Source organism: Trichechus manatus, unplaced genomic scaffold (genome assembly GCF_000243295.1).
Source record: "Trichechus manatus latirostris isolate Lorelei unplaced genomic scaffold, TriManLat1.0 scaffold00015, whole genome shotgun sequence".
NCBI lineage: Eukaryota > Metazoa > Chordata > Mammalia > Sirenia > Trichechidae > Trichechus > Trichechus manatus.
Genome location: NW_004443951.1, coordinates 20,990,389 through 21,014,008, shown reverse-complemented (window position 1 = coordinate 21,014,008; position 23,620 = coordinate 20,990,389). Strand labels below are relative to the sequence as shown.

Here is a 23,620-nt window from a genome sequence, read left to right as displayed (position 1 = left end):
GTCTTTGCCTGGTTTTGGTATCAGCGTTATGCTGGCTTCATAGAATGAATTTGGAAGTGTTGCTTCCTTTTCTATGCTCTGAAATAGCTTGAATAGAACTGGTACAAACTCTTCTGTAAATGTTTTGTAGAATTCTCCAGTGAAGCAATTTTCTTAACTTATTATGAAGTATTCACACTTCTGTAAACAGGTTGATGAAGCAGCCTACGGTGGCAATGATATTTTGGACTACTCACATCCTGTAATTGGGAGATAGTTTGAGTTTACACTTTTAAATTTATTTTAAATATGTTTGAGCTTAAATCAGCGTGATTGTTATATGCAGATAAGTGATTCTCTTTTTACACTTGCAGAAGACACACATGGAGGAACAAGTAGAGGCAAGCCATTTGATCCCTTTATTACATGCCTGTTTTTTAAAAAGGAATTCTGATTTTTTTGGAGAAAAACTATGAGAAAGGAGCTGCAGAGTCTAGCTGCATCCATCCAAACTTGTTAGGATTTTGATCATGAGTAGAGCCTGCCTGCAGAGTGTTGATGACTTTTGAACCTGGATGATGGGTTCGTTTGAGTTCCTGATACTGTTCTCTCTACTGTTGTGTATGTTGGAGCACTTCCATAATAAAAACATTTGTAAAAAATAGAGTGCAGTTGGCTATAAGGCAGCCTCTTCTTAACCCTCTTTAAAGTCATAGAAGAGCAAAACAACTTAATTGTAATGTTTCTGATACGCACTTTGAGTAAAAATACAGATATTATGTATTTAGAACCAACCCCCCCTCAAAAAAACAAACAAACAAACCCAAACCCCTTGCTGTCAAGTTGATTCTGACTCATAACGACCCTATAGGACAGAGTAGAACTGTCCCATAGAGTTTCCAAGGAGTGCCTGGTGGATTTGAACTGCCAACCTTTTGGTTAGCAGCCATAGCTCTGAACCACTGCGCCACCAAGGTTTATTTAGAGTTGTGTGGAAATTCCTATTTTAAATTTTTAAAAATATCTCAGCAGAAGGTAGGGAGATGTTTGATCACATTAAAAATAAAAGAATCAGGACCATTAACTTCATTTATATATATACACACACACACGCACGCACGCACACATACATATATACACACTGCATGTGTGTATATATGTATATATATATTTAAGAATCATAAGGAAAAATCACTGACTAAAAAGAAAAGAAGCAGGTGCTTCCATCCTGCCTGCTCCATCTCATCTCTCTCCCCTTTTTCTGTTCATATCTTTCTTCCCACTCTGCAGAGGTAACCACCGTTAACAGTTTGCCACATGTGCTTATATAGATAGATCTTATGTTACATCTGTACCTACATGCTGTGCGTTTTCTTTTAAGCAAATTGTACTGAATTCAACATGTAAAATTTGAGAATTTTAGTACTAAACTCCAGAATAACTTTTTTTTTTTTTTTTTTAATATTTTATTGTACTTCAGGTGAAGGCTTACAGAACAGATAGTTTCTCATGTAACAGTAACACACATGCTGTTTTATGACATTGGTTAACAACCCCCCAGAATAACTTTTATTTTAAAAGACAGGCAAACTATTATTATATCTTTAAATTATAAGCCTTTTGTAAAGTTATCATTTTCACCGAAGAAACCACTCGCCCCTTTTAGGGGGATGTTAAATTCACATTGGTATTGGATATGCATATCGTGTGAATTTTAAGAACCCAGAATTGGAATGAGTATTATGTTTACAGATATGTCTTATTTAATATGTCAAGAGAGCTGCTTGATAGCAGAGTAAATGTCTGGAAGGGATCTCTGATTTGGTTTTTTCCAAGATACGGGTAGGGTGTGAAGCCTTGGCAAAGTGTTAGGAGCCTAGAGATACCCACAGCTGCTCTTGATTCTGTTTCTCTCTTCCCTCCCTCTTTTACTCAAGAGAGGACACTCTCCAGAGAAAAAGCGTAAAATAATAAACATGTTTAATAATTTCACCTGAGCTTTGCTTTCCTACCCCTAACTATCCATAGGCATACAGAAGTACAAATCAGGTCTAAAATACTTTATCAATGACAGATTTTTTTCTTGGTATTTTTGGATCTATTTTTTCTTTATCTTAGTCATTATGTCTCTTGTTCACCAAGAATTTTCTGCTTCTTGCCATTAGTGACTATTGAAAGCATGGCTGTCTTGACTGGATGCAGTGGTAGTGGAGTTTTACTCTAACCTAAACCAAAACCAAATGCATTGCCATCTAGTCAATTCTGACTCATAGCGACCCTATAGGACAGGATAGAACTGCCCCATAGTGTTTCCAAGGAGCAGGGTGGATTCGAACTGCTGACCTTTTGGTTATTAGCCCAGCTCTTAACCACTGTGACACTAGGGCCCCTACTCTAACCTGGCCCTAATACATTAAGTGTGAGTGTCTCCCTAATACTGAGATCAGTTTGGTTTTTTGTGCCTTTGAGTTCAGAAATCCTAATCTAAGAATGGGATGTAGGGGATGTAACCGGACATAGTTAACACAACAGCTTCCTGCACACAACACGTGTATCTCATGTCTCTTGTATACAAAGTAATTGCGCTGCCAGGCGTATAATGGTACAGTGCATATATAACCTATACTGCGTATATCTTGATAGTCATAAAAGTGCCTATGTTACTGGCTTATGTATGTACTGTATTTTCTATTGTTATTTTAATGTGAACTTTCCCTCTTTACAAATAAAAAGTTTACTGTATAACAGTGTACACTTCAACTCGTAGGCAGCAGCATCCAAATCGTGCATCTCTTGAGTGTTGTAGTGTTATCTATTTTTCTTTTGAAAATATTACCATGAAATGCATCATGGCTCCCAAAACCAGTGCTAATGATAGGAGCAGCAAGAGGCAAAGGAGACGTGTTGATTTGAAGTGAAACAAAGATTATTAATTAAACAACAGAAGATGGAACATCTGTGAATGCTATTGCTTGTGATTTAGGCATATTCACACAAAGTCCAAATCACGTACTGTCCTATTTCATAGAACATATCATGGACGTTGACGCATGACTGTATTCAAAAATCAATTGTATTTCTATATCCTCACATTAAACACCTTGGCTAGAGCTGAGAACAGTGTGATCCTTCTGCTGAGACCTAGACTGCAGGTCCTTATAACCCTCATCTAGCAGTCTCTTAAGGTAAGAGATTCATCACCCTTAGTCTTTGGCTTTCAGTTTCTCAGTCCTCCTTTAAATTATATCTCCAAGATTATGGTTGTTTCCGCTATAAGCTGGAGCTCTAGCAGCTTCCTGGACTACTTTGCCTTTCTAAAAGTTGTTAAATCTCGTACATTCAAATCTAAAACTTGAATTTAATAATTAGAAACAAACCATGTATCACCTTTTAGTTTGTCTATAAATTGCCTCCTTTACTAGATCCTAAGCTCTGTAAGAGTGGAGACTCATGTATTCATTCCTGTGTGCCAGACACAGCTCTAGAGAGGCAATATAACAGTGGTTAAGAACACAAGGACAGAACCAGGCTGCTTTGGTCAAATCCCATCCCTGCCACTTGAAGCTATATGACCTTGAGCAAGTTGGTTAGCTTTTTTGCCTCAGTTTATAGGGGAAGGCTAAAAAGTGGCAGAGATTATAAGAAAGGGGTGCAAATGCCCTGGCAGGAACAAACTTGCCATGTGTAAGGGGCTAAAAGAAAGCCCTTGTGGTTGTATATATTAGTGAGGTATGAGGGGAGGGACTTGGCTTGTTTTTGTCATGCTAGTTTTTATATTCCAGAAAAAAATTCAGTCTTTTGCACAGTAACTATTTGTTGATTATTATTTTCCCTTCATAAATGGACAGCGTCGCTTCAAGGAATCTTTCGCTAATCAGTGAGGCAGTGAGGTGTGGTACGACAAGCCCTGGATTGAGACTCAGCTCTGTGATTTCTGACATATCCCTTACTCTTATTGGTCTGTGATAAACATGCTTAGCACTTCAAGTTTTTGCTACCTAGAAGATAAACTTCAGTTGTCCAAGGTACTAATAGGATGTAAAGGAGAAATGAATTGGCTCTAGTGCTCCTTGCAGACTAACCCAGTGTCCACCTCTCAGGGCAACTCCTAGGCTCTCTTCATTCCTGTGGAGGCAGAAGGAAAAGGGAAGAAAAAGACGTCATTTTTTTTAGTGGGAAAATGACCCTGAAAGAAATTTGATTCTTGATGCTAATGAAGAGCTATATAGAAGTGATGGCTCTCCTCTTTATAAATTACTTTGGCTCTACCTATATTTATGGATTAATAGCCTGTATTTTTACAGGGTGGAGTACAATAGTCCCCAGCTTACAGTGTATTCTAGTCACTACAAACCACACTTACGACCATCTTTTTTCCCCCTACGTCTTATTGTTAGTACTGTGTACTATATACGATGTTGTAGTGCGTAATTTGCTGATGTTACCGTTCTCAGTTGTTTACTCACAGATAATTCAGTGTTATGATTTATAAAGATACTGATAATAAAAGGCAATAATGAAAGCCTAAAAAAAAACTATTCATCTTAAGTCAGCTGACTTAAATGGAGTCAGTCATTGGAACAGAACCCCATTGTAAGTCACGGCCTACCTATGTATGGTATCTTGGTATTAGAATATTTGAGAATATTCTCTCTCACTCTCTTTTAACCTATCCTTGAAAGTAAGTATTAAGGATCTGGTCATGGCTCTGAAGGTCATATGTAGTTCAGGGAGTAGAGAAACGGTCAGAATTGCCATATACTCTATAACCAAAATATAATTTGTGTAGATTTTCTTTGTTGTTGAAAGTGTGAAACCTGTCTTAGGTCATCTCAGTACTTTTATTAACAGCTGACTTAGTCCTCAAAAACTTGTCTGGTTATTGAGAGAAGACTTAGGTGTGCCAAGTCATTTGATAGCTCCCCTCATCCATGTGAGTGTTTTATAGTGTTCCCCAGTTAGGGTTACATGTTAGGTTTTCCCTTTGCTACTGTGGCTTGGTCTGTGTAAGACTTTTACTAACTAGAAATTCCTTTTGATGGAAGGGCAAAGGGTGGTTTTTTAATCAGTCATTACATGTGAGTTTTTTTTTTTTTTTTTAAGTTTCTAAGCGTCCACAGAAGTTGCAGAGAGACTCATTTGTTTGAATATATTTTCTTACATTTAGGTATAATTGAAAAGTGACCCTCCCTTCAGAGATGTCAAAAACAAACAAGTCCAAGTCTGGATCTCGCTCTTCTCGTTCAAGATCTGGATCAAGGTCTCGTTCTCGTTCATTTTCAAAGTCTCGGTCCCGGAGCCGATCTGTGTCTCGTTCTAGGAAGCGCAGGCTGAGGTAAGTGGGTGTGATTGTATATTGAGATAATCATTGCATCTGTCAGTGTCAGTTTCTGAAGATCTTTTGTTAGACTCTTTCCATGAGTGTCAAATGGATTGGGGGGCTGGCTTGAGGTGGAGGGTTGGGTTATAAGAGATCCCCAGTCTCTTCAGACACTACAAATTCAAATCAGCTTTGATTGCCATGCTTTTGCCTAATGCCTTTTCTCCTCTGCCAGCACGTATTATTTCCCATCCACTTTGGAAGAAAGAGCGTTTTATTTTTCTTTGAGCTGCTTGCTTCAAATCTTTACACCTGATTATTTTTTACTGAAGTATGTTTGGAGGCTTGGACAAAAGTTTGTCTGCATCATCAGCGAAGGAAAGGATAGCTAAAAGGATTAATAGTAAGATCACCATTGCAAGGGAGAGAAGCCTTCACCCACTAAAAATAATTAAACTTTACAAAACCTATCAGGAGTCATTTGTATACAGCCAGTGTGCCACAATTACTAACAAGCTGCATCTGTTTTGTAAAACACATCTTTAAAACATCTAAGAAACACTTTTAGACATCAGTTTGTCTTACTAAATGTGAAAATAATTATTTTGAATTTACTGCCAATATGCTTTAATTTAATCAGTTTTCACACCTTTAGGTGGATTTCCCTATTTCAGTTGTATCTTGGAATAGCGTCTTTCCTCTCTTGATTTGTTGTGAGTTGGGTTTTTCACTCTTTCAAAGTGTTTTAGTTTTCATTTGTGGGTAGATAAGAACCTTTCAGTAGATACAAGTTCCCTTATAGAGTTTGGAAATGGGGTCGATGAATTTAAGTACCTAAGGAGGGGAATCTTTGTACAGTTTCATCCTTTTTAAATCAGAATTATACTAGACGAGATCATTTCTAAGTTTTGCCACTTGGAAACCCTACTGTTTATTTCAGATGAGTATCTAGAATCCTTTTCCTAAGTGAATCGATTATGAAATTTAAAATAAACTACAGAAAAAGTCGCTTACTGAGCTTGTGTTCTTGATGGTTTCCATAGTCTATTGAACAAGTAGCTGGTGGTTTTTTTTTTTTTTTTTTTTTTTTTTACTACCAGCAAGAACAAGTTAATTCTTAAGTGGAATCTTGAGAAGCATCCCTGAGAATTAGTTTCAGACCAGAGGTCAAACAAAAAGTAGCTGTACCTAAATATTGATGACTCTGGTATAATGTAGAATGGGAAGTTTAAAATTTTTTGAGTTTTTCCCTCAAGCGGAAGAAAAACTACATATGCATACACATGCATGCAAATATATATATATATATTTAAATTTCCAAGGATAACATTACATTTTGAGGATAACAGTCCTAGCTCTTCTTTCTCTCTCTCGTGTTTTTTGGGCATGCACTTTCATACTAAACTTCATTTAAGCCCAAGGCTCTGGAGCCTGTCTGTTGCCCAACTCTGTCAGATTCCATATAAGTAAAATTCCATCCACCTCCTCACTCTTCAAAAAAGAAAGGGAAAAACCCACCAAATATATTTACATCTATCTCAGGAAATTGCTATAAAGCAATGGAACTGAGGAGAGATTCACAGTAACTCCTACCTTGCGCCCAGAGCCTTTTGATTTGGGTGATTTAAACCTCTGTTTTAGCTCATTTGGTTCTAAAGGTACTATTTTAAAACTTAATCTAGTAAATGGGAACTAAATAATTGGTTCAGAAACAACCAAAACTAAGAGACACAGTTAAGTGGACAAGAACCAAATTGAAAAATGTTAACCAACTCTGAAATATTTGTGACACCTCTAAGTCTGGGCAGATTTGTCTGGACAGATCTTTTTCCCTTGTTCTACAGATCATTTGGCATGGTCATTGGCTTGGCAAAGGAGGAAAAAGTATCTTAGGCAGGAATATGTGCTGAGCTAGGCCTAGAGCCACTTTATGTGACATCTTATACCTAGAATATTGTAATTTTGGAGGAAATTTCTCCAGTAGAAAATACGCTTTTATACTTGATTCTAGTCTGACTTCTCTGTTTTGTAGAAACAGATAAATTTGCCACCGAATGTTCAGTTTTTATTTCTGGCTTATCTGTTTCATGGTTTTTTTCTTTTGTTTTCCCTCTCCTGCAAGGAAAGTATACTACTCAGAGAGTTTAAGAAACCATGCCTTTAAATTAACTAACTGCTGAGTTCTACAGATTTGGAGAAAATTGATTGTTTCCTTGTATTTCACAGACTGTATCCTTTTAAGTGACTTCTCGTAAATAACTTCATTTGCAATCTGCAGAGACTCACATTCCTGCATCTGTGCAATGACTGCGGGTTTTGGATGCAGTGTGCCACAGGGCCCTCACTAGTAATTGGTAACAGAAGCAGCAGCAGCCTCTGAGGATGGGAACATGAATTAAACCCTCCTTAGTGCTGGTGGTGGATCACCTCCTTCAAGTATAGCCCTTTAATCTGGTCATATTCAGTCTCATAGCCTGCGTCTGCCTCTCCTTTCTTCTTTTCTTGTATTATTGTAACTGTTTTCGAATGAAAAAGTGTAGAAGGTAAGTTCTTTTTTAATTGTACTTAAATAGCAACCATTACAACCAGCAGGAAGATGTTAGCAACGTATTGGCCAGTTACCGTTGTTCTTGGGGTAGATAAAGACTCTGAGCACAAAGGCTGATAATAAATAGTGGAAAATCAATCCCACTTTAGATTAAACGGAATATAAATTTCTCTTTAAAAGTACTACTTTGTTTAGTTGTTAAACCTGGTACATTTGCTAAAAGGGATTATTTTCTAAAAACAACAAAAGTGCATCTGTTCCCAGTCAGGCTTGATATGAGAAGACCTGCCAATTAACTGATTTTTATTCTGTGTGTAAAGAAAATATTTTCGGAAAGAGTTTTCTCATAAATGTTACATATTTCTAGCCAACTACTTAGGAATAGTGACTCATGGGAGTTATAAAAGCCATAGTTGGCAAGTAGTATCCAAGAACCTCAGTGGATTTTTACACCAACAAATGGAGTTTTTGGTGGAAACAAAGCTCCCTGTCATTGAGAAGCCTGCCGTTTTTGAACATGTAGTTTTTACAAAGTTAGCTTACTGTTGAATCCCTGTGGTTCTGGAAGTGTGCCTTTGCTAAATTAGAGCTCTGTATCATTAAATGAAGAGGAGTCAGTGCTCGACTTCAGGTTGATTTGAAAAATGTGCAGACTTGGGGGGACCCTGTTTCTGTAATTTTCTTAGCCTCGCGTGCCTGGGCGCCATGTGGTCAGATAGTGCCCTCTTGTGGCACTTGGGTAAGATCATGTAGCTCAGCCATGGAAATTTGACCTCTAAATAGTGAAACCATTTCCAGGTCCCCAGTTTGGGGAAAAAAAAGTTTTGCTGATTCGATTTTAATAAATTCTTTTACACTCTTTCCACAAATCCCTATTTGTTGTTTGATGTAGACCTATTGTAACTTTATGTTTTACAGTACTAGGTCTTAGTGGGGACTAAGAAATGAGCCCTGCACAGAGAGGCCAGTCTGAAGGGAGTGAAGTGTTCTAACAGTCTAGGAGCCAAAGGACCTGAATAGTTACCTATCTAGCTTGCATTTCTTCCTCACTTCCAGTGACTTAGAGACCTGTAAAAATCCCCTGTACCTGTGAGACTCACTGTATTAAAATGGTCTGTGTTTAGTTTACTACATTAAAATTTTTATATCCTTTTGGGTCTCTTTAGAACTACATCTACACTTTAAATGTGCTGCAGTATTAATGGAATGATCTCATTGTCTCATTGTTCATTAAAGTGTTAATCCTTATCTGTATTTTTATATTTGGTATGGGCCACAAGTAGTAGGATTAAAAATTTAAGTTTGTATCTTTGCTTTGAAAACAAAACTAAAAAATGAATGAAATAAGAAATATGAGGGATCAAAAGGTTACCTTTGTAGGCTTTTCTTGAATAAAAATACTTGTGTCAAAAATTCAAATATTTCTCCCTTTCCCTCCTCTTTTCAGTTCTAGGTCTCGTTCCAGATCATATTCTCCAGCTCATAACAGAGAAAGAAATCACCCAAGAGTATATCAGAATCGTGATTTCCGAGGTCACAACAGAGGCTATAGAAGGCCCTATTATTTCCGTGGGCGCAACAGAGGCTTTTATCCATGGGGCCAGTATAACCGAGGAGGCTATGGAAACTACCGCTCCAATTGGCAGAATTACCGGCAAGCGTACAGTCCTCGTCGGGGCCGTTCCCGATCCCGGTCCCCAAAGAGAAGGTCTCCTTCACCAAGGTCCAGGAGCCATTCTAGAAACTCTGATAAGTCTTCCTCTGACAGGTCAAGGCGCTCCTCATCCTCTCGTTCTTCCTCCAACCACAGCCGAGTTGAATCTTCTAAGCGCAAGTCTGCAAAGGAGAAAAAGTCCTCTTCCAAGGATAGTCGGCCATCTCAGGCTGCTGGGGATAACCAGGGTGACGAGGCCAAGGAGCAGACATTCTCTGGAGGCACCTCTCAAGATACAAAAGCATCTGAGAGCTCGAAGCCATGGTCAGATGCCACCACCTACGGCACTGGTTCTACATCAAGGGCCTCAGCTGCTTCTGACCTGAGTCCCCGGGAGCGAAGCCCCGCTCTCAAAAGCCCTCTCCAGTCTGTGGTGGTGAGGCGGCGGTCACCCCGTCCTAGCCCTGTGCCAAAACCTAGCCCTCCACTATCCAGCACAGCCCAGATGGGCTCAACTCTGTCAAGTGGTGCTGGATATCAGGCTGGGACACACCAAGGTCAGTTTGACCATGGCTCTGGGTCCTTGAGTCCATCCAAAAAGAGCCCTGTGGGTAAGAGTCCGCCGGCCACTGGCTCCATGTATGGCTCGTCTCAGAAGGAGGAGACTGCTGCTTCAGGAGGAGCAGCCTACACAAAGAGGCAAGTATCTGGTTTCCCCTGCCTGGTTGTACTTTTATCTCACCAGCTGGCGTTTAATTGTAATGTGATCTAAGTTAGAGCTCTGATTAATGGTAATAAGGTAATTCTTATTTCTTAAACTTTTCATTAGCAAACTTTAAAAGCATTACCCAAGGAAACCTTTAGCTTAACTCTAGCTTTCCTACCTTCCTGAATTTGTATTGCAGCATAAAGTTTCTTTAGACTGCTCTGCAATGATGTTTTCACATTTAAAATTTGCCTTGGATTCTACCAATGTAAGCCAAAGAACAGTATAGATTTGTGGGTCAGCTATCAAAAAAATACGATCTTTGCCAAAATGAGTGGCCATTGGAGCTGTTAGACCCTCTAGGACCCACCATCTGCTGTGATCGAGCTGCATCAGCCTACCATGGTGAAGAGCTGCACCCTCACACCCTGCAGTTGAGGAGACTGGGCAGAATGGGAAAATCCAAGGCTTAGTCCAGGAAGGCCTTGTTTTAAAACCACAAGGTGGGTGTATGTCCCAGTAGAAGCCAACCAGGCTGCATATTAGGAGAGGACATGCCACTGCTTCCGTCTTTCTACCCTGGGGGACACGGTGAGTTGGAACATGAATCTTTTTTTGTGTATGGATGGATTGGGATGACAGCGAGGTTTCGGGAAAGTTGCATTGGAACCAGGTTATGGTCAAGAGGGACTGACTGGGCAAGTGGTTTCCCCTTTTTCTTTCTTTTCTCTTATTAGCATATTTTTTGATGGCCTACTATCCTTTAATTTTTCTTTGCCTTATCAATGCAATTATAACTTGATTAGGCTTTCTCCATTAATGTTACAAATGAAACGTTCAGAATCTGTACTTTCCAGCCTTCAGCAAGTCCACTTTAAAATATAAGTTTTGTTCCTTGCCAGAATTGTGACTCTCGTTAGAAGGCTTAAGCTTTCCCGTAAGAAACAGCATGATGATTTTTGTCCCCCAATTAACATGTATTTTGTTTTTATTTGTGTTTGCAGTACATTTCATACTTAGATCTTCTAGGTGACTTGCATCAAATTTGAAGTCTCTTTTGAGACTTGTGTTTCCAAATATGTGTTGTATAAAAGCAAAAACAGTCCAAGGTTAAACATTCTGTGTCAACTTTGCTGAAAGCAGATTTTAAATGACTGAGTGAAGGTTGGGTGAGACCTTAATTTTTTTTCCCTAGACCACATTAAACAGGTAAGTAGGTTTAGTTTTTTGTTTTTTGGGGGTCTGTTTTTGTTTTTAGTATCTAGAAATGACGCTTATTATTCTTTTTCGTTGCTGTGTAAGACACAACTCCATGGATCATGTTTTTCTTGTAAATGAGTAGCTCATAGATATGTGTAGATTGGTTTTTCAGAACTTACTAGAAAGTAAGCAAATAAAAAAATTCTTTTGGTAACCCTGGAATTCATAAGACACGTTCTGAAAATCTCAAAAATCAGTGACCATATGGTGCTATTTTAGAGCATGTTGCTTAAGAACCCTTTTGTGTATCTCCCTTGTGTTTTTGTAACTAGGTATTTAGATGAGCAGAAGACAGAGAATGGAAAAGATAAGGAACAGAAACAGACAAATACTGATAAAGAGAAAATGAAAGAAAAAGGGAGCTTCTCTGACACAGGCTTGGGTGATACAAAAATGACATCTGATCCATTTGCTCCCAAAACTGATGCTGAGAAGCCTTTCCGGGGCAGTCAGTCTCCCAAAAGGTATAAGCTGCGAGATGACTTTGAGAAGAAGATGGCTGACTTCCACAAGGAGGAGATGGATGACCAAGATAAGGACAAAGCTAAAGGGAGGAAGGAATCTGAGTTTGATGATGAACCCAAATTTATGTCAAAAGTCATAGCAGGTGTAAACAAAAACCAGGAGGAGGAGAAGTCAGGCAAATGGGAAGGCCTGGTGTACGCACCTCCAGGGAAAGAAAAGCAGAGGAAAACCGAGGAGTTGGAGGAGGAGTCTTTCTCAGAGAGATCCAGAAAGGAGGATCGGGGAGGGGCCAAGAGAAGTGAGAGTGGGCACAGAGGATTTGTGCCTGAAAAGAATTTCCGAGTGACCGCATACAAAGCAGTCCAGGAGAAAAGCTCATCACCTCCCCCAAGAAAGACCTCTGAGAGCCGAGGCAAAGGAGACTTTTCCACAGGGAAGTCTTCCTTTTCCATTACTCGAGAAGCCCAGGTCAATGTCCGGATGGACTCTTTTGATGAGGACCTTGCACGGTGAGATGTAGTCCTTGTTGATCCTCAGGGGCTTTAGTGGCCTAAGTGGTGTCTCCTAACCCCACTCCTTCAGGGCATTCAGGAACTAGGACAGGCCGCTCTTGTATTTCCCCTGTTCATGTTTCAGTGCTGACTCCTCGTGTCCATCTGTCTTCAGTGGAGAGAGAGTGTCACTGACTGATTATGTGCTAGGGGAATTACCAGAGAGAGAAGGTAAAGCGTCTTTTCAGTCTTTAGTGACTGGCTTTTTGGATTCCTGGGTCCATTCTTATTCTCTCTCTCCCTTTGTCCATCATCCCCACTCTCATCCTATTTCTTCTCAAATATATTTAACTTGTTTTTCACCTCTGACTCCATCAGGATCCATTTCTCCATTCTTAGCTTGTTCATGGAAGTCTGTATTACAGGCCTCCACCATCAGATAGCATAGCAATTTGAGAACTGAGGGAGACAGATGTGTGTACATGTCCTCCCTCCTCCCCACAACTTTGGGAAAGAGTGATGAGGCCCAGGCTGACTGTTCTTTGCTTGGAATAACATTTGCCCAGCCAACTGGAAGTCTGCCTGAGCAGCGTTCCAGCTGCATCCCACTCCTGGTTCATTGTGTGAGCTCACTGCATGGCCTTGGCTGGCCACACTAGCTCATCTTTTTAAAATACCTTCCCATCTGTTGTGTATGTTAAAGCCACCAGTGACCCTAACAATGGAATCTGTAGTTTAGCACTTCACCTCTCCCATTTGTTCTTATTAAAGATTCCCAGTGAAAAAGTGAAGATGGAGATTTTGGATACCGTTTTTCATAGTTACTGTGCATTGAGGTTGACTTTGAATTTATGTAGGAAGAGAAAAAGGAGCTTTACGGATAGATTTCAGTTCTTTGTTGGGGGGAAAAAAAGTAGTGCATTTTTATGGTTTAAATGTTCTGACTTCTGTATGTCTTATTACATTGGACCTTCCTATGTTTCTTTTTCAGACCCAGTGGTTTATTGGCTCAGGAACGCAAGCTTTGTCGGGATTTAGTCCATAGCAACAAAAAGGAACAGGAATTTCGTTCCATTTTCCAGCATATACAGTCAGCTCAGTCTCAGCGCAGCCCCTCAGAATTGTTTGCTCAGCATATAGTGACTATTGTTCACCATGTTAAAGGTGAGTCCAGACTTTATCTTGCTTTCAGCCTCCCCATCCACACTTTTAGCTTCCTCTAGTATAAACAGAAGCATGAGTGAGTGAGTAAGGGAGCTTTTTGGGGCCCTTTATCTGAAGTTTGGGTCTGGCTTCAAAGAAACTTCTTCCAGGGAGAAGTCTCCATTTTTTAATTACAGAGCTGAATATTTTGAAATGCTACTAACCTGTGATCATGAGAATAGGTAAAATCCTTAACATGAAGGTTTACAATGCTGGAAAAATTAGGAGGTGTGGAAAATGTTTTTTTCTGTCCCGTCTCTCTTTTCCTTTCTAACAGACAGAAGCGTCTGGCAGTCTTTTGCAGACCTTCTGGTGTGAGTTTCTTCCCCAAATCATTCTGCCATCCGTTGGGCAGATGGGGTGGGTAGATGGGGAAATGGCTGAGAGAAGTGATGGAGAAGCTGGGTTGGGCCAATGACAGGCTCAATCTCAAACTTAAACTCATGCAGGAGTTAGTGCTGTGCTTTAAAGGGAAGTAAGCTCCAAATTTCTCGTGTCCATGTCCTAAGACAAGGGAGCTACAATGGAAATCCAGTGCCTAACATTGGATTATGTTTGAACCAGCCTTTTTTCCTCCTCTTTGCAGTATGTTTGTTGTGTGGATTTGACTACTTTAGTCACATCTCTGTGGTTGCAGGTTCATGTAAAAGAGCTGAATATTGTATCTGCCTTTGGTGGCATAATGTGTTGTGTGTTTCTTTGAATCTCTACAGAGCATCACTTTGGGTCCTCAGGAATGACGTTACATGAACGCTTTACTAAATACCTAAAGAGAGGAACTGAGCAGGAGGCAGCTAAAAACAAGAAAAGCCCAGAGATACACAGGTGAGGTCCTCAGCCTTACATTGGAGGTTGTAATCAAAGACTTCACCTCAGATATTAAAATCATCTTGTTTTTGCCAAGTTTGGTGCATTAGCAGCAAAATATGGTAGGATCATCCAGACCGTAGGGTAGCTGTGGGCATTTGTAGCTGCGGGTGGAAGGGACGTGCTTTAATGACAACAATTTCTTGCTTTGGGCCTGAGGAAAACAGCCTTCTTGATAAACTTTCTGTATTATTCTTGGGGGCTGACAAATGGTAACCTGAGATCACTGCGGACTTTCTATAGGTAGAGTGAGTGTTAGTTGCTTTAAGCAAACCCTTGTATTACACATATTAATTCTTCTTTCGGAAGAATTTGTAGCAGGGTTAGGGGACTCGGAGGAGCTTGTAGGATTATCTCAAAGAGTTTAAAATGGGTTTAAAAAGTATCCTATTTGGTTGTGAAAGTCTACTCAGTAAATAGGGACTTTGTCTACAAACGAAAGTTGCCCTTATATTCAGTTCTTCAACAGTCAATTCTTGAGCCTGTTGCAGTAGGTAGGAGGGCCATATTTGTACAAGTCTAAGATTTAGGGCCTGTTGGGGTGTGTATACATAGTAGTCAATTTTTTCTTACCTAGACTTAATCTCAGGGGATTATGGGCCTTTATTCTAATCCCCAAGATGAAAACTGCTCTTTGAGGTTAGCAGGGCATAGAGATTTTTGATGTGATCCTGAGATTATAGGTATGGCTGTGGATGGGTCTGTCTTTCTGGGAGGGAACAAGAAATGCCTTTGAGTTCAACTAGAAAGTTGGGAATGTGTGTGTGGTGTGCTATACATATATATGCGTGTGTGTGTGTGTTATATGTATATGTTATGAAATATAATAAATCATAATAATGCATGAAACATAATAAAAAGGAATGGCCAGAATCCACTGACCAAATTAAGAACTAGAGTATGTTGTTTGGTGCTGTGGAGTGGATTCCCACTTATAGTGACCCCATCCATGTACGACAGAGTGAGACACTAGAGTATACCAGTGTTATATTCACACAATGGATATTATACAGTTTTTGTGTTTTCAATTTTAGGAGGATAGACATTTCCCCCAGTACATTCAGAAAACATGGTTTGGCTCATGACGAGATGAAAAGTCCTCGAGAACCTGGCTACAAGGTGAACTGTTGCTTTGATTAGTAATTCCAACAAAATGAGTGCGTTGGGCATGAACTTGACAGAAATGTGTTTGTTTAAATTACTCTCTACTTAAGTTTGTGTTTTTCTTTTAAGGATGGGCATAATTCTAAAAATGAACTACAAAGGGTTAATTTTTATTAAATGTATCAACAACCTTTGTGAAGTGGTTAGAATATGGTAAATGACCCCAAAGTCTATTGAGGTGAGCTTGAGAAAAAAAAGAGAGGAGTTTTGGAACAAGTGCCCATGATGAGAGAAGAAACTTTTTGTGATATTTTTCTGCTTGTAAGTATTATCAAATCAACTGTATACATGCACTCTTTCCAGCCATGATTTCAAAAAGACATGCATGTCAGAGGAGAGTGAAATATTCATTCTTAACTGAGTAGACTGTCTTTAAATAGCTAGTCCAGTTTTCTCCTAACATTGTACCATATCTATCATCTGTTGGTTACTGTGACTTTAAAGCTAAACATTACTTTGATAGCCCAGCTACATTTGCAGTGATGTGCACGAAAACACAGTTAAGCTTGTACGCAGTCTTTTACTATGAAATACTAGATTTGGGTTTTTAAAAATCTGAGTGTTGATTGACCTTCATTCACATATACAGTTGAATTTTAAAATTAGAGATTGCTGTTCCCATGCTGCTGAAATCTTTTCTAAAAATATTAATTTTCAAGTTTTCCGAACAAATTTGTGGTCTTGGTTGAATGTGCTGAGAGACACTCTGTGCAATCTCTCTTCTCTCCTGCCCCCCTTCTCTCTCTAAGTGTACCTACCAGCATGGCACTAACCATGTGAAACACAAGGTTTTGAAACATGAGAAGAAACTACATCCTCCATGTCTCAGAAAGCCAGCTCTTTAGAGATGTTGTCCACACTGCTTAAGGGAGCAGCGGCTGCCTTGGCCTTTTTTTCTTTTTTTGTCTTTGGAGGATGCAGAGGACCCATTTCCTCCCTCAAAAACAAAGTAATAACAAAACATAAACCTGCTTACTACCACTCCTGCTGTTAGTTGAAACTAAACTTGATTTCAACAGAAGTTTAGTAGTTTATGTAAGTAAAATATTGCTACAGAGTGAACTGCTCATTCCTTCCTCTTTTGGGGGGGTGATTTACTCCCATGAGATAAATCCTAGCATAAGAAGTCTCTGAAACCACTTGGCATCATTGGTCTCACGAACTTTTCTATTTCCCACAAATTTTTGAAAGCCGTTGTTACGATGTTTTTGGATGGTATGCAACATACCCTGTGATTATTAACACTCCCTAGAAAGTTAGCAAAAAAATTTTTTTTTTTTTTTTTTTTAAATAAACTTAGATCTGGTGTCACCACCTTATGAATTCATTATAGTTTTTTATATTCCTTCTCTAGAAAAGTTTCTCAGTATAACTCAGCATTTTGGAAGACTATTTAAAAATCCCACTGTCTCTCTTTGGACTCAGTACTCAGAGATAATTCCAGGTAGAATATAAGCCATGGGTGGCTGCTACAGTGTAGGTAGGGGAAGGATAACACGAGCAGCACCATGAGCATCTCCACTCTTAATGGTGACTAAGCCTGAGCCAGCCTAATCACCCACCTTCCAGAGCTGACTTTGGCCTTCTTAACTTACAGGCTAGCCAGAGTCATTGCTGGGCCACAGAGAATTCAGAAACAAAATGAGATCACTATAGCATTTTCAAAGGCTACCAGCCTCATTATTTTAGAAACTTGGCTTGTGCTCTGTGAGGGATCCTCAGGAAGTGACTTCTGTGGGACATCCTGCATCCCTCCCAAGCTTGGGTGAGGTGCCTCACATTCCTGGTGCTTCCTCCGCACCACCCCATTGGAGTAGAAACCACAGTTTGTGGGGTGGTTAGTTTGCAGCCTTGAATCCCAAAAACCTTATTTTTGACTTCTCTTTTGGCAGGCTGAGGGAAAATACAAAGATGATCCTGTTGATCTCCGCCTTGATATTGAACGTCGTAAAAAACATAAAGAGAGAGATCTTAAACGAGGTAAATCAAGAGAATCAGTGGATTCCCGAGATTCAAGCCATTCAAGGGAAAGATCAGCTGAGAAAACAGAGAAAACTCATAAAGGATCAAAGAAGCAGAAGTACGTAATCCCGTTTGTTGCCCCACTGAGACTGTTGAGTAGGATCTCATCTGCCCCATTTGGGTTATACACCAGACCTTCTGAGCCAGAGGACTTTGGGTTAGGAATGATAGCAACTTGTGTAGTTTCTTCTTTCATACAATGTACCTGTCAAGTAGGATCCCTAATTTGAAAACAGAATTTCTGCATCAAAGTAGGTGTGATCCTTGTTCAAAGAAGGTCTCCTGGGAGATTGGTGGTTAATCTGGCTCGAGGAATGGTGTTGAGAATCATTTGGGAATTTGCAGTTGTTTTAGACATGTTCTTTGACATGTTCTTATCAGAAATCTTCATGGTGGCGGTTATATTTTAGAAATGACTCAGTTATTGTCAGGTAATAACATTCTGGTCAAAGAAACAGGGTAGAACTAGATAGGACAAGATTGTTGATCTTAATTGCCTTTTAAACAACTAGACAGTTCCAAGAGAGGTGTTCAGATATTCTTTAAACAAAGGTAGCATTGTCAAACTTGGTAGGGCAGCATTCATGCCAAGATCGTGATGTATTTATTTACATTTTTGAAAGTTCCACAACTTCTCAGTCATGCCTCATTAAAACTAGCAGAGTTGAAGTGCCACACCTTCCTGTAGAAGCAGTACTGCTGCTGTTTCTGAACTTCAGCTGGCAGGCATTTTCGTATTCATTTTCTGATAACCCTTTGAGGTGAGTTGAGCAGTTGGTGTGATGCCCATTTGAAAGATGAAGCTCAGCTCAGAATGACTTCTCTAAGATCACACAAATGTGAGCAGACATCAAAACTCAGATCTTCCTTTTTCCTTTGTCTCCAGTTCTGCTGTGTTAGTTATGCATTGGGAGCCCTGGCAGCTTTCAGGACTGCCCCTGATAATCCTCCACAGGGAGTACACGTGGTGGTGCCTCAGTCTCAGGGCTGCCCCTGTAGGAAAGGGAGCAGAACCCCTGGAACGCCTGTCTGTACCTCTGACTTGCTGTGGTGACTCTGAAGCAGTCTTTTTACAGCCCTAATTTTTTTGTTGTTTCATATTAAAATACAGCACTGCAGTTTACAAGAACTCTTCTTCATATAACTAAAGAATGATGCATTTAAGGTCAGGTCACACAGCCAGTAAGGGGATGCTAGGACTCAAATCTTGGGCCTTTTGAGTCTTATTTTTGAAAACCTATTGAAATAGCACTCATTTTTAATGGAGTTAGAGTTACACATCTGTTATAAGAATCCTGTAACAATAACTTAGATTTTTCCCTTTTTGTAAGTAGATGCTAGAAAGAGTAAGATTCAAATACCTGAGTCCTTGACCTTTGTGTCTGTGTCTGTGTCTGTGTGTGTGTGTGTCTGTCTGTGTGTGTGTGTGTGTCTGTGTGTGTGTGTGTGTGTGTGTGTGTGTCGCTTTTCATAATGGAAAAAGACTAAGGGAAGGGAGGACAGCAGTAGGTTACTGATACTTGGCTGGCTTCTCCCTAGGATGATCCCTAACTCCTGGGACCCAGGCTTTTCTGCCACCTTAGAGGCAGCCTCCTCCGCTGCGGCATGGCAGGGATGGTCTCTAGTAGATAAACTGTGACTCATCGTATTAAGCTAATTTGCCTTAGTCTGTAATTTCCCCCAGATAAAGGAAGGCAGATAACTCTGGGAAGAGTTTCTCCTGGTCTATGCTTAGTAACACAACCTGTTTGGGCTCAGTGGGAGGTGATATGTAGAATCGTGGTATAATTAGTCAAAGCTAGGTTTGAATCCAGGTTCTCCTCAGTTCTGCCCGAGTCGGCTATCTATAAAATAAGGAAAATAATGCCGAATAATCATAGTTGCCATTTATTGCATACCTACTGTGTCAGTGTAAAGTGTTTAAATTCATTGTTTATTTAATCTTTAGAGCAATTCCATAAGACAGGTGGTAGTATTATCCCTGTGAGAAATACAAGTGACATAAAGCACTGACAGATGACAGCATATAAATAAAGCCTCTGGCACAGTACCGCATACATCGTAGCTCTCAATGCAGTGTTTCCTTCTCTCTTCATAATTCACATGTGTGGGACTGAGCTCCTGGAAGTTATGGACTATTTTGTTCCTCTTTCTGTGTCCTGTGCTCATTGTAGTCTCAGGCATAGGTGTTACTGAATGTGACTGACAGAATTGGGAGGAAGCTCTCTAGGTGCCTGGTTGGTTTTTTAGGTTACTCGTCCTCAGTTTTTTTCATCACAGATATACTCCTGGTTACCCTTTGCCTCTTATCCATGAGACTCCAGCCAAGGGCTGTACTTCATTGGCCTGTTGACCTCCCTATCTCTTCTATCTTCACAGGAAGCACCGGAGAGCACGAGACAGGTCCAGGTCCTCATCCTCTTCTTCCCAGTCATCCCACTCCTACAAAGCTGAAGAGTACACTGAGGAGACAGAGGAGAGAGAGGAGAGCACCACAGGCTTTGACAAATCAAGACTTGGGACCAAAGATTTTGTGGGTCCAAGTGAAAGAGGAGGAGGCAGAGCTCGAGGAACCTTTGTAAGACCCCACCCCCTCCCCTTTTCTCCAAGCCCCTTGTTCCCACCAATTCTGGTGATGTTTCACCAGCACACCAGTTTGTTGCCTTTTGTATAACTAATCTAGTCTATAGACCCCCGAGTCTGCAGCCCCCTCCCATACCCCCTAGCCTTTTCATTCTTAGTTGTTTTTCTGTCTGTAATCACTTAGCTTCTGGTCTCAGCTTCCCCACCTATGTCATGCTGTGTGTGGAGAGGGCCGTGGGCCATGTTTATCCTTGGTCTGGGGTATAGACTTGAGTTGGGATGAGTTGAAAGAGAATGGCTGGAAAACAGTGCCAGACTGGTTTGGGAATGACCAGCCTGTGACCACAGGACAGCTCTCCATTCTGTGCCAGAAAAGTGTTTGAACAGAATGCATGGAATTGTTTTTCTTTATTGCTGACATGACCCTTTGTTTCCATTTATTGCTACAGCAATTTCGAGCCAGAGGGAGAGGCTGGGGCAGAGGCGGCTACTCTGGTAACAATAACAACAACAGCAACAATGATTTTCAAAAGAGAAACCGGGAAGAGGAGTGGGACCCAGAGTATACACCCAAAAGCAAGAAGTATTACTTGGTATGTGTTTGTGGATAACCAGAAAGGGCCAGAAGGCCTTTGGCTCCCATAGTAGTTGATACCAAAGCCTTAATCAGTCTGTTCAAAGCTATGATTGAATATGTGTGCAGGCGCATTTGCACACATGACAGTGAAGAAAGACGCACTTTCTAAGGAAGGGAATCTATCTCCAAAATGAAATGTCACTAGGGTTTCTCTCACCTAAGCTGTTGGTCATTTCCAAGCACCTTCTGGGCCTCTCTTTCCTTCTCTAAGTTTGGGTCTCTTCTAGCCTGGATTGCCTAGCCAATGAGTGAGCTCTCTTTGCCTTGCTGTGTAAACAGCAGGCTCAAATCCAAGCAGATGTGATTCTGACTCTTGTACCAGGGTGGACTTGCAGCTGAGTCTCTTGTCCTCCACCAGAAGGGTATGGGGCTGTGTTGCCAGTTGCACAGCTAGGAAACATGCTGTTTGTTGTGTGGATGACTGCATAGCCACTTTTGCTTTTCCAGGCCTGCTGGGAGCTGCTGTGAGGCTCCAAGCGGGCCCTTGCTCTAGGGGAAATTAGTTAGCCTGGCTCAGGACAAGTGCTGGAGTAGGACGGCCTGCTATAGGGGGAAAGACTAAAGGCCATACAGGACTCCCCCCCGCCCCCCGCCCGCCTGTTTTTTTTAGTCCCCCCTTGCCACCTGAAAGAGAGCATTGTCAGCCTGATTATTTAGGCTGGTGAGAAAAAGCTGGCACTTTAGCCGAGCTGACCCCAGGAGCCAAAGGCTGGGTGGGGTATAGGTGAGGGTGTTTTAAATTCTTCGAACCCATGGGGCTGATGAGGTAACAGCAACTTCTAGTTTTCAAAATGCTTTCTCATATTCTTTCATTGGACCCCCTTCTATCTCATGAGATCATCAGAACAGGGATTGAGAAGAAGGCTACTTTTTCTACTCTGCCACAGTTTCTCCTTGCATAAACCTAGAGAGGACAGATACAAGATGGGAGACTGGGTTCTGGTCCTGCCTTGGCCACTAGCTAGTTTCAGACCATGAGCAGGTCATTTGGGTTGTTTTTGAGTTGGGGGGTGGGGGTGGGTCAGGAAGAACTGGAGCCCCAGCTGTGTATTCTAAGTGTCACCTGTCTCACAGCCCAGAAGAGTCATGGTTTCACATTTTGGTGTCATTGGCTTTCTCAGATCCATCCTTTGAGAGAGGGTGTACTAAATAAATCACTCGGAACCGAAAGTTCCTAAGCCCCAGTTTCTCCATTTGCATACTGGGGGTGATAATGATAGGTAATGTGAGGGTTAAATGAGATAATGCATGTAGAGGTCTTAGTTCGGTGCTCAGTGAAGGTTTTCTCATCCTCATTATTACAGTGCCCAAGCTGCTGCCTATGGTAGAATTCCTAAGGCACCCAAACGAATGTGTTCTTCACTCTGAACTGGTGGCATTTTTGGAATGAGGGATAGGGAGAAATGTAGAAGCAGTAAAAGACTGGGTTGGGGCACAGGTTATTTTGGAAAGGGACATTTGGGTGGGTGTCAGAGAAGAGGGCTGTGGCATTGATAGCAGTTCTCTTTCTTCTTAGCATGACGACCGCGAAGGCGAAGGCAGCGAGAAGTGGGTGAGCAGGGGCCGGGGCCGAGGAGCCTTTCCCCGGGGTCGGGGCCGGTTCATGTTCCGGAAATCCAGCACCAGCCCCAAATGGGCGCATGACAAGTTCAGTGGGGAGGAAGGGGAGATTGAAGACGACGAGAGTGGGACAGAGAACCGAGAAGAGAAGGACAATCTACAACCCACAACCGAGTAGGGGCCACTCTGACAGGAGCCCCTGCCCAGGGGAGAGAGGCGCTGGGAAGATGGCTGGTGAGGAGCTAAACAGGAGCCTCAAAAAGATTCTGAAAATACCCACCCACCAACCCACCACCAGCCTTGCAGAATCCTACTACAGCCAAAAGCATCCCTGGCGCTGTGTCCCACTGGACTGAGGAGGCTGGCCTTGGAGCCTGGGGCCAGGCCCAGCTCTTGAGCAAAACACAACACATAATGGGCTTTAGCTGTGTTTCTCATTTGTTGTTGGTGTGTGGGGTAGGGGCTGGGGTGGGGAGGGGAGAACAATGCTTGGATTTTGGTTTGTTCCCTATTAGAAACCAACAGTTTTTACTTTGATTTCATTTGGAGCTAAGAGGAATAATTTGATTATTTTCGATCTCTTCCTCCCCTTCCTGATTTTAAAAGCCCTTCTTTTTTTTAGGCATATGTAGTAACATTAGCAAAAAAGATTTTAATTTGGGCAACTTTGATTCTTAAAACAGAAAACAAAGCATGTGAATAAACATTTAAGTGTTCACCTCAGTTTGGGACCAAACTGCTTGGATCTTTGTAGAAACTGGTTTTGTATGTCATGGAGGAGTTCAAGGTCTTTCTGACCACCTTGTGTTCCCCTTTTCTGCGTAGCCACTTGGTGGCTACTCCTAACCACACCCTACGCTGCCCCCTCCATCTTTTCTGATTTCTTCTGGGCTGGACTGCCCATCCTCCACCAGCAGCTCCAGTATCCCAAACTTTCTAGTCTTGCTGATCCTCTCAGCAACCGGGGTGGAAACTGGAGGGCAGTTTCTGGTCTGTTTTCTAAGAAACTTCTGAATTCTATTATCTTTACAAATATAAGATGAGAAAATAATTTTTTCGATATTTTTTATTAATCTTTTTATAAAGAAACTCCTATGATCGATTAAGGAAGGTGGTCGTGGCTGGGTGGTTCGTGGGGTGGTTTTTTTGTTCAGTTTTTTT

The 23,620-nt window shown here is 41.1% G+C and overlaps 1 protein-coding gene across 2 annotated transcripts in view; it reads left to right on the top strand.

Moving 5' to 3' along the window:
* Positions 1-23,605, top strand: part of THRAP3 (thyroid hormone receptor associated protein 3) — a 61,096-nt gene extending 37,491 nt beyond the window's left edge. For both annotated transcript variants that reach the window (XM_004371937.2, XM_023727235.1), the window contains exons 3-12: positions 5,147-5,314; positions 9,295-10,200; positions 11,740-12,441; positions 13,415-13,587; positions 14,340-14,451; positions 15,528-15,612; positions 17,550-17,737; positions 20,059-20,257; positions 20,712-20,855; positions 22,416-23,605. In XM_004371937.2, coding sequence (XP_004371994.1) covers positions 5,178-5,314; positions 9,295-10,200; positions 11,740-12,441; positions 13,415-13,587; positions 14,340-14,451; positions 15,528-15,612; positions 17,550-17,737; positions 20,059-20,257; positions 20,712-20,855; positions 22,416-22,637 — 2,868 coding nt within the window. In that variant the 5' untranslated portion in view covers positions 5,147-5,177 and the 3' untranslated portion in view covers positions 22,638-23,605. The remainder of the gene's footprint in view (positions 1-5,146; positions 5,315-9,294; positions 10,201-11,739; positions 12,442-13,414; positions 13,588-14,339; positions 14,452-15,527; positions 15,613-17,549; positions 17,738-20,058; positions 20,258-20,711; positions 20,856-22,415) is intronic.
* The last annotated feature ends 15 nt before the right edge of the window (positions 23,606-23,620 follow it).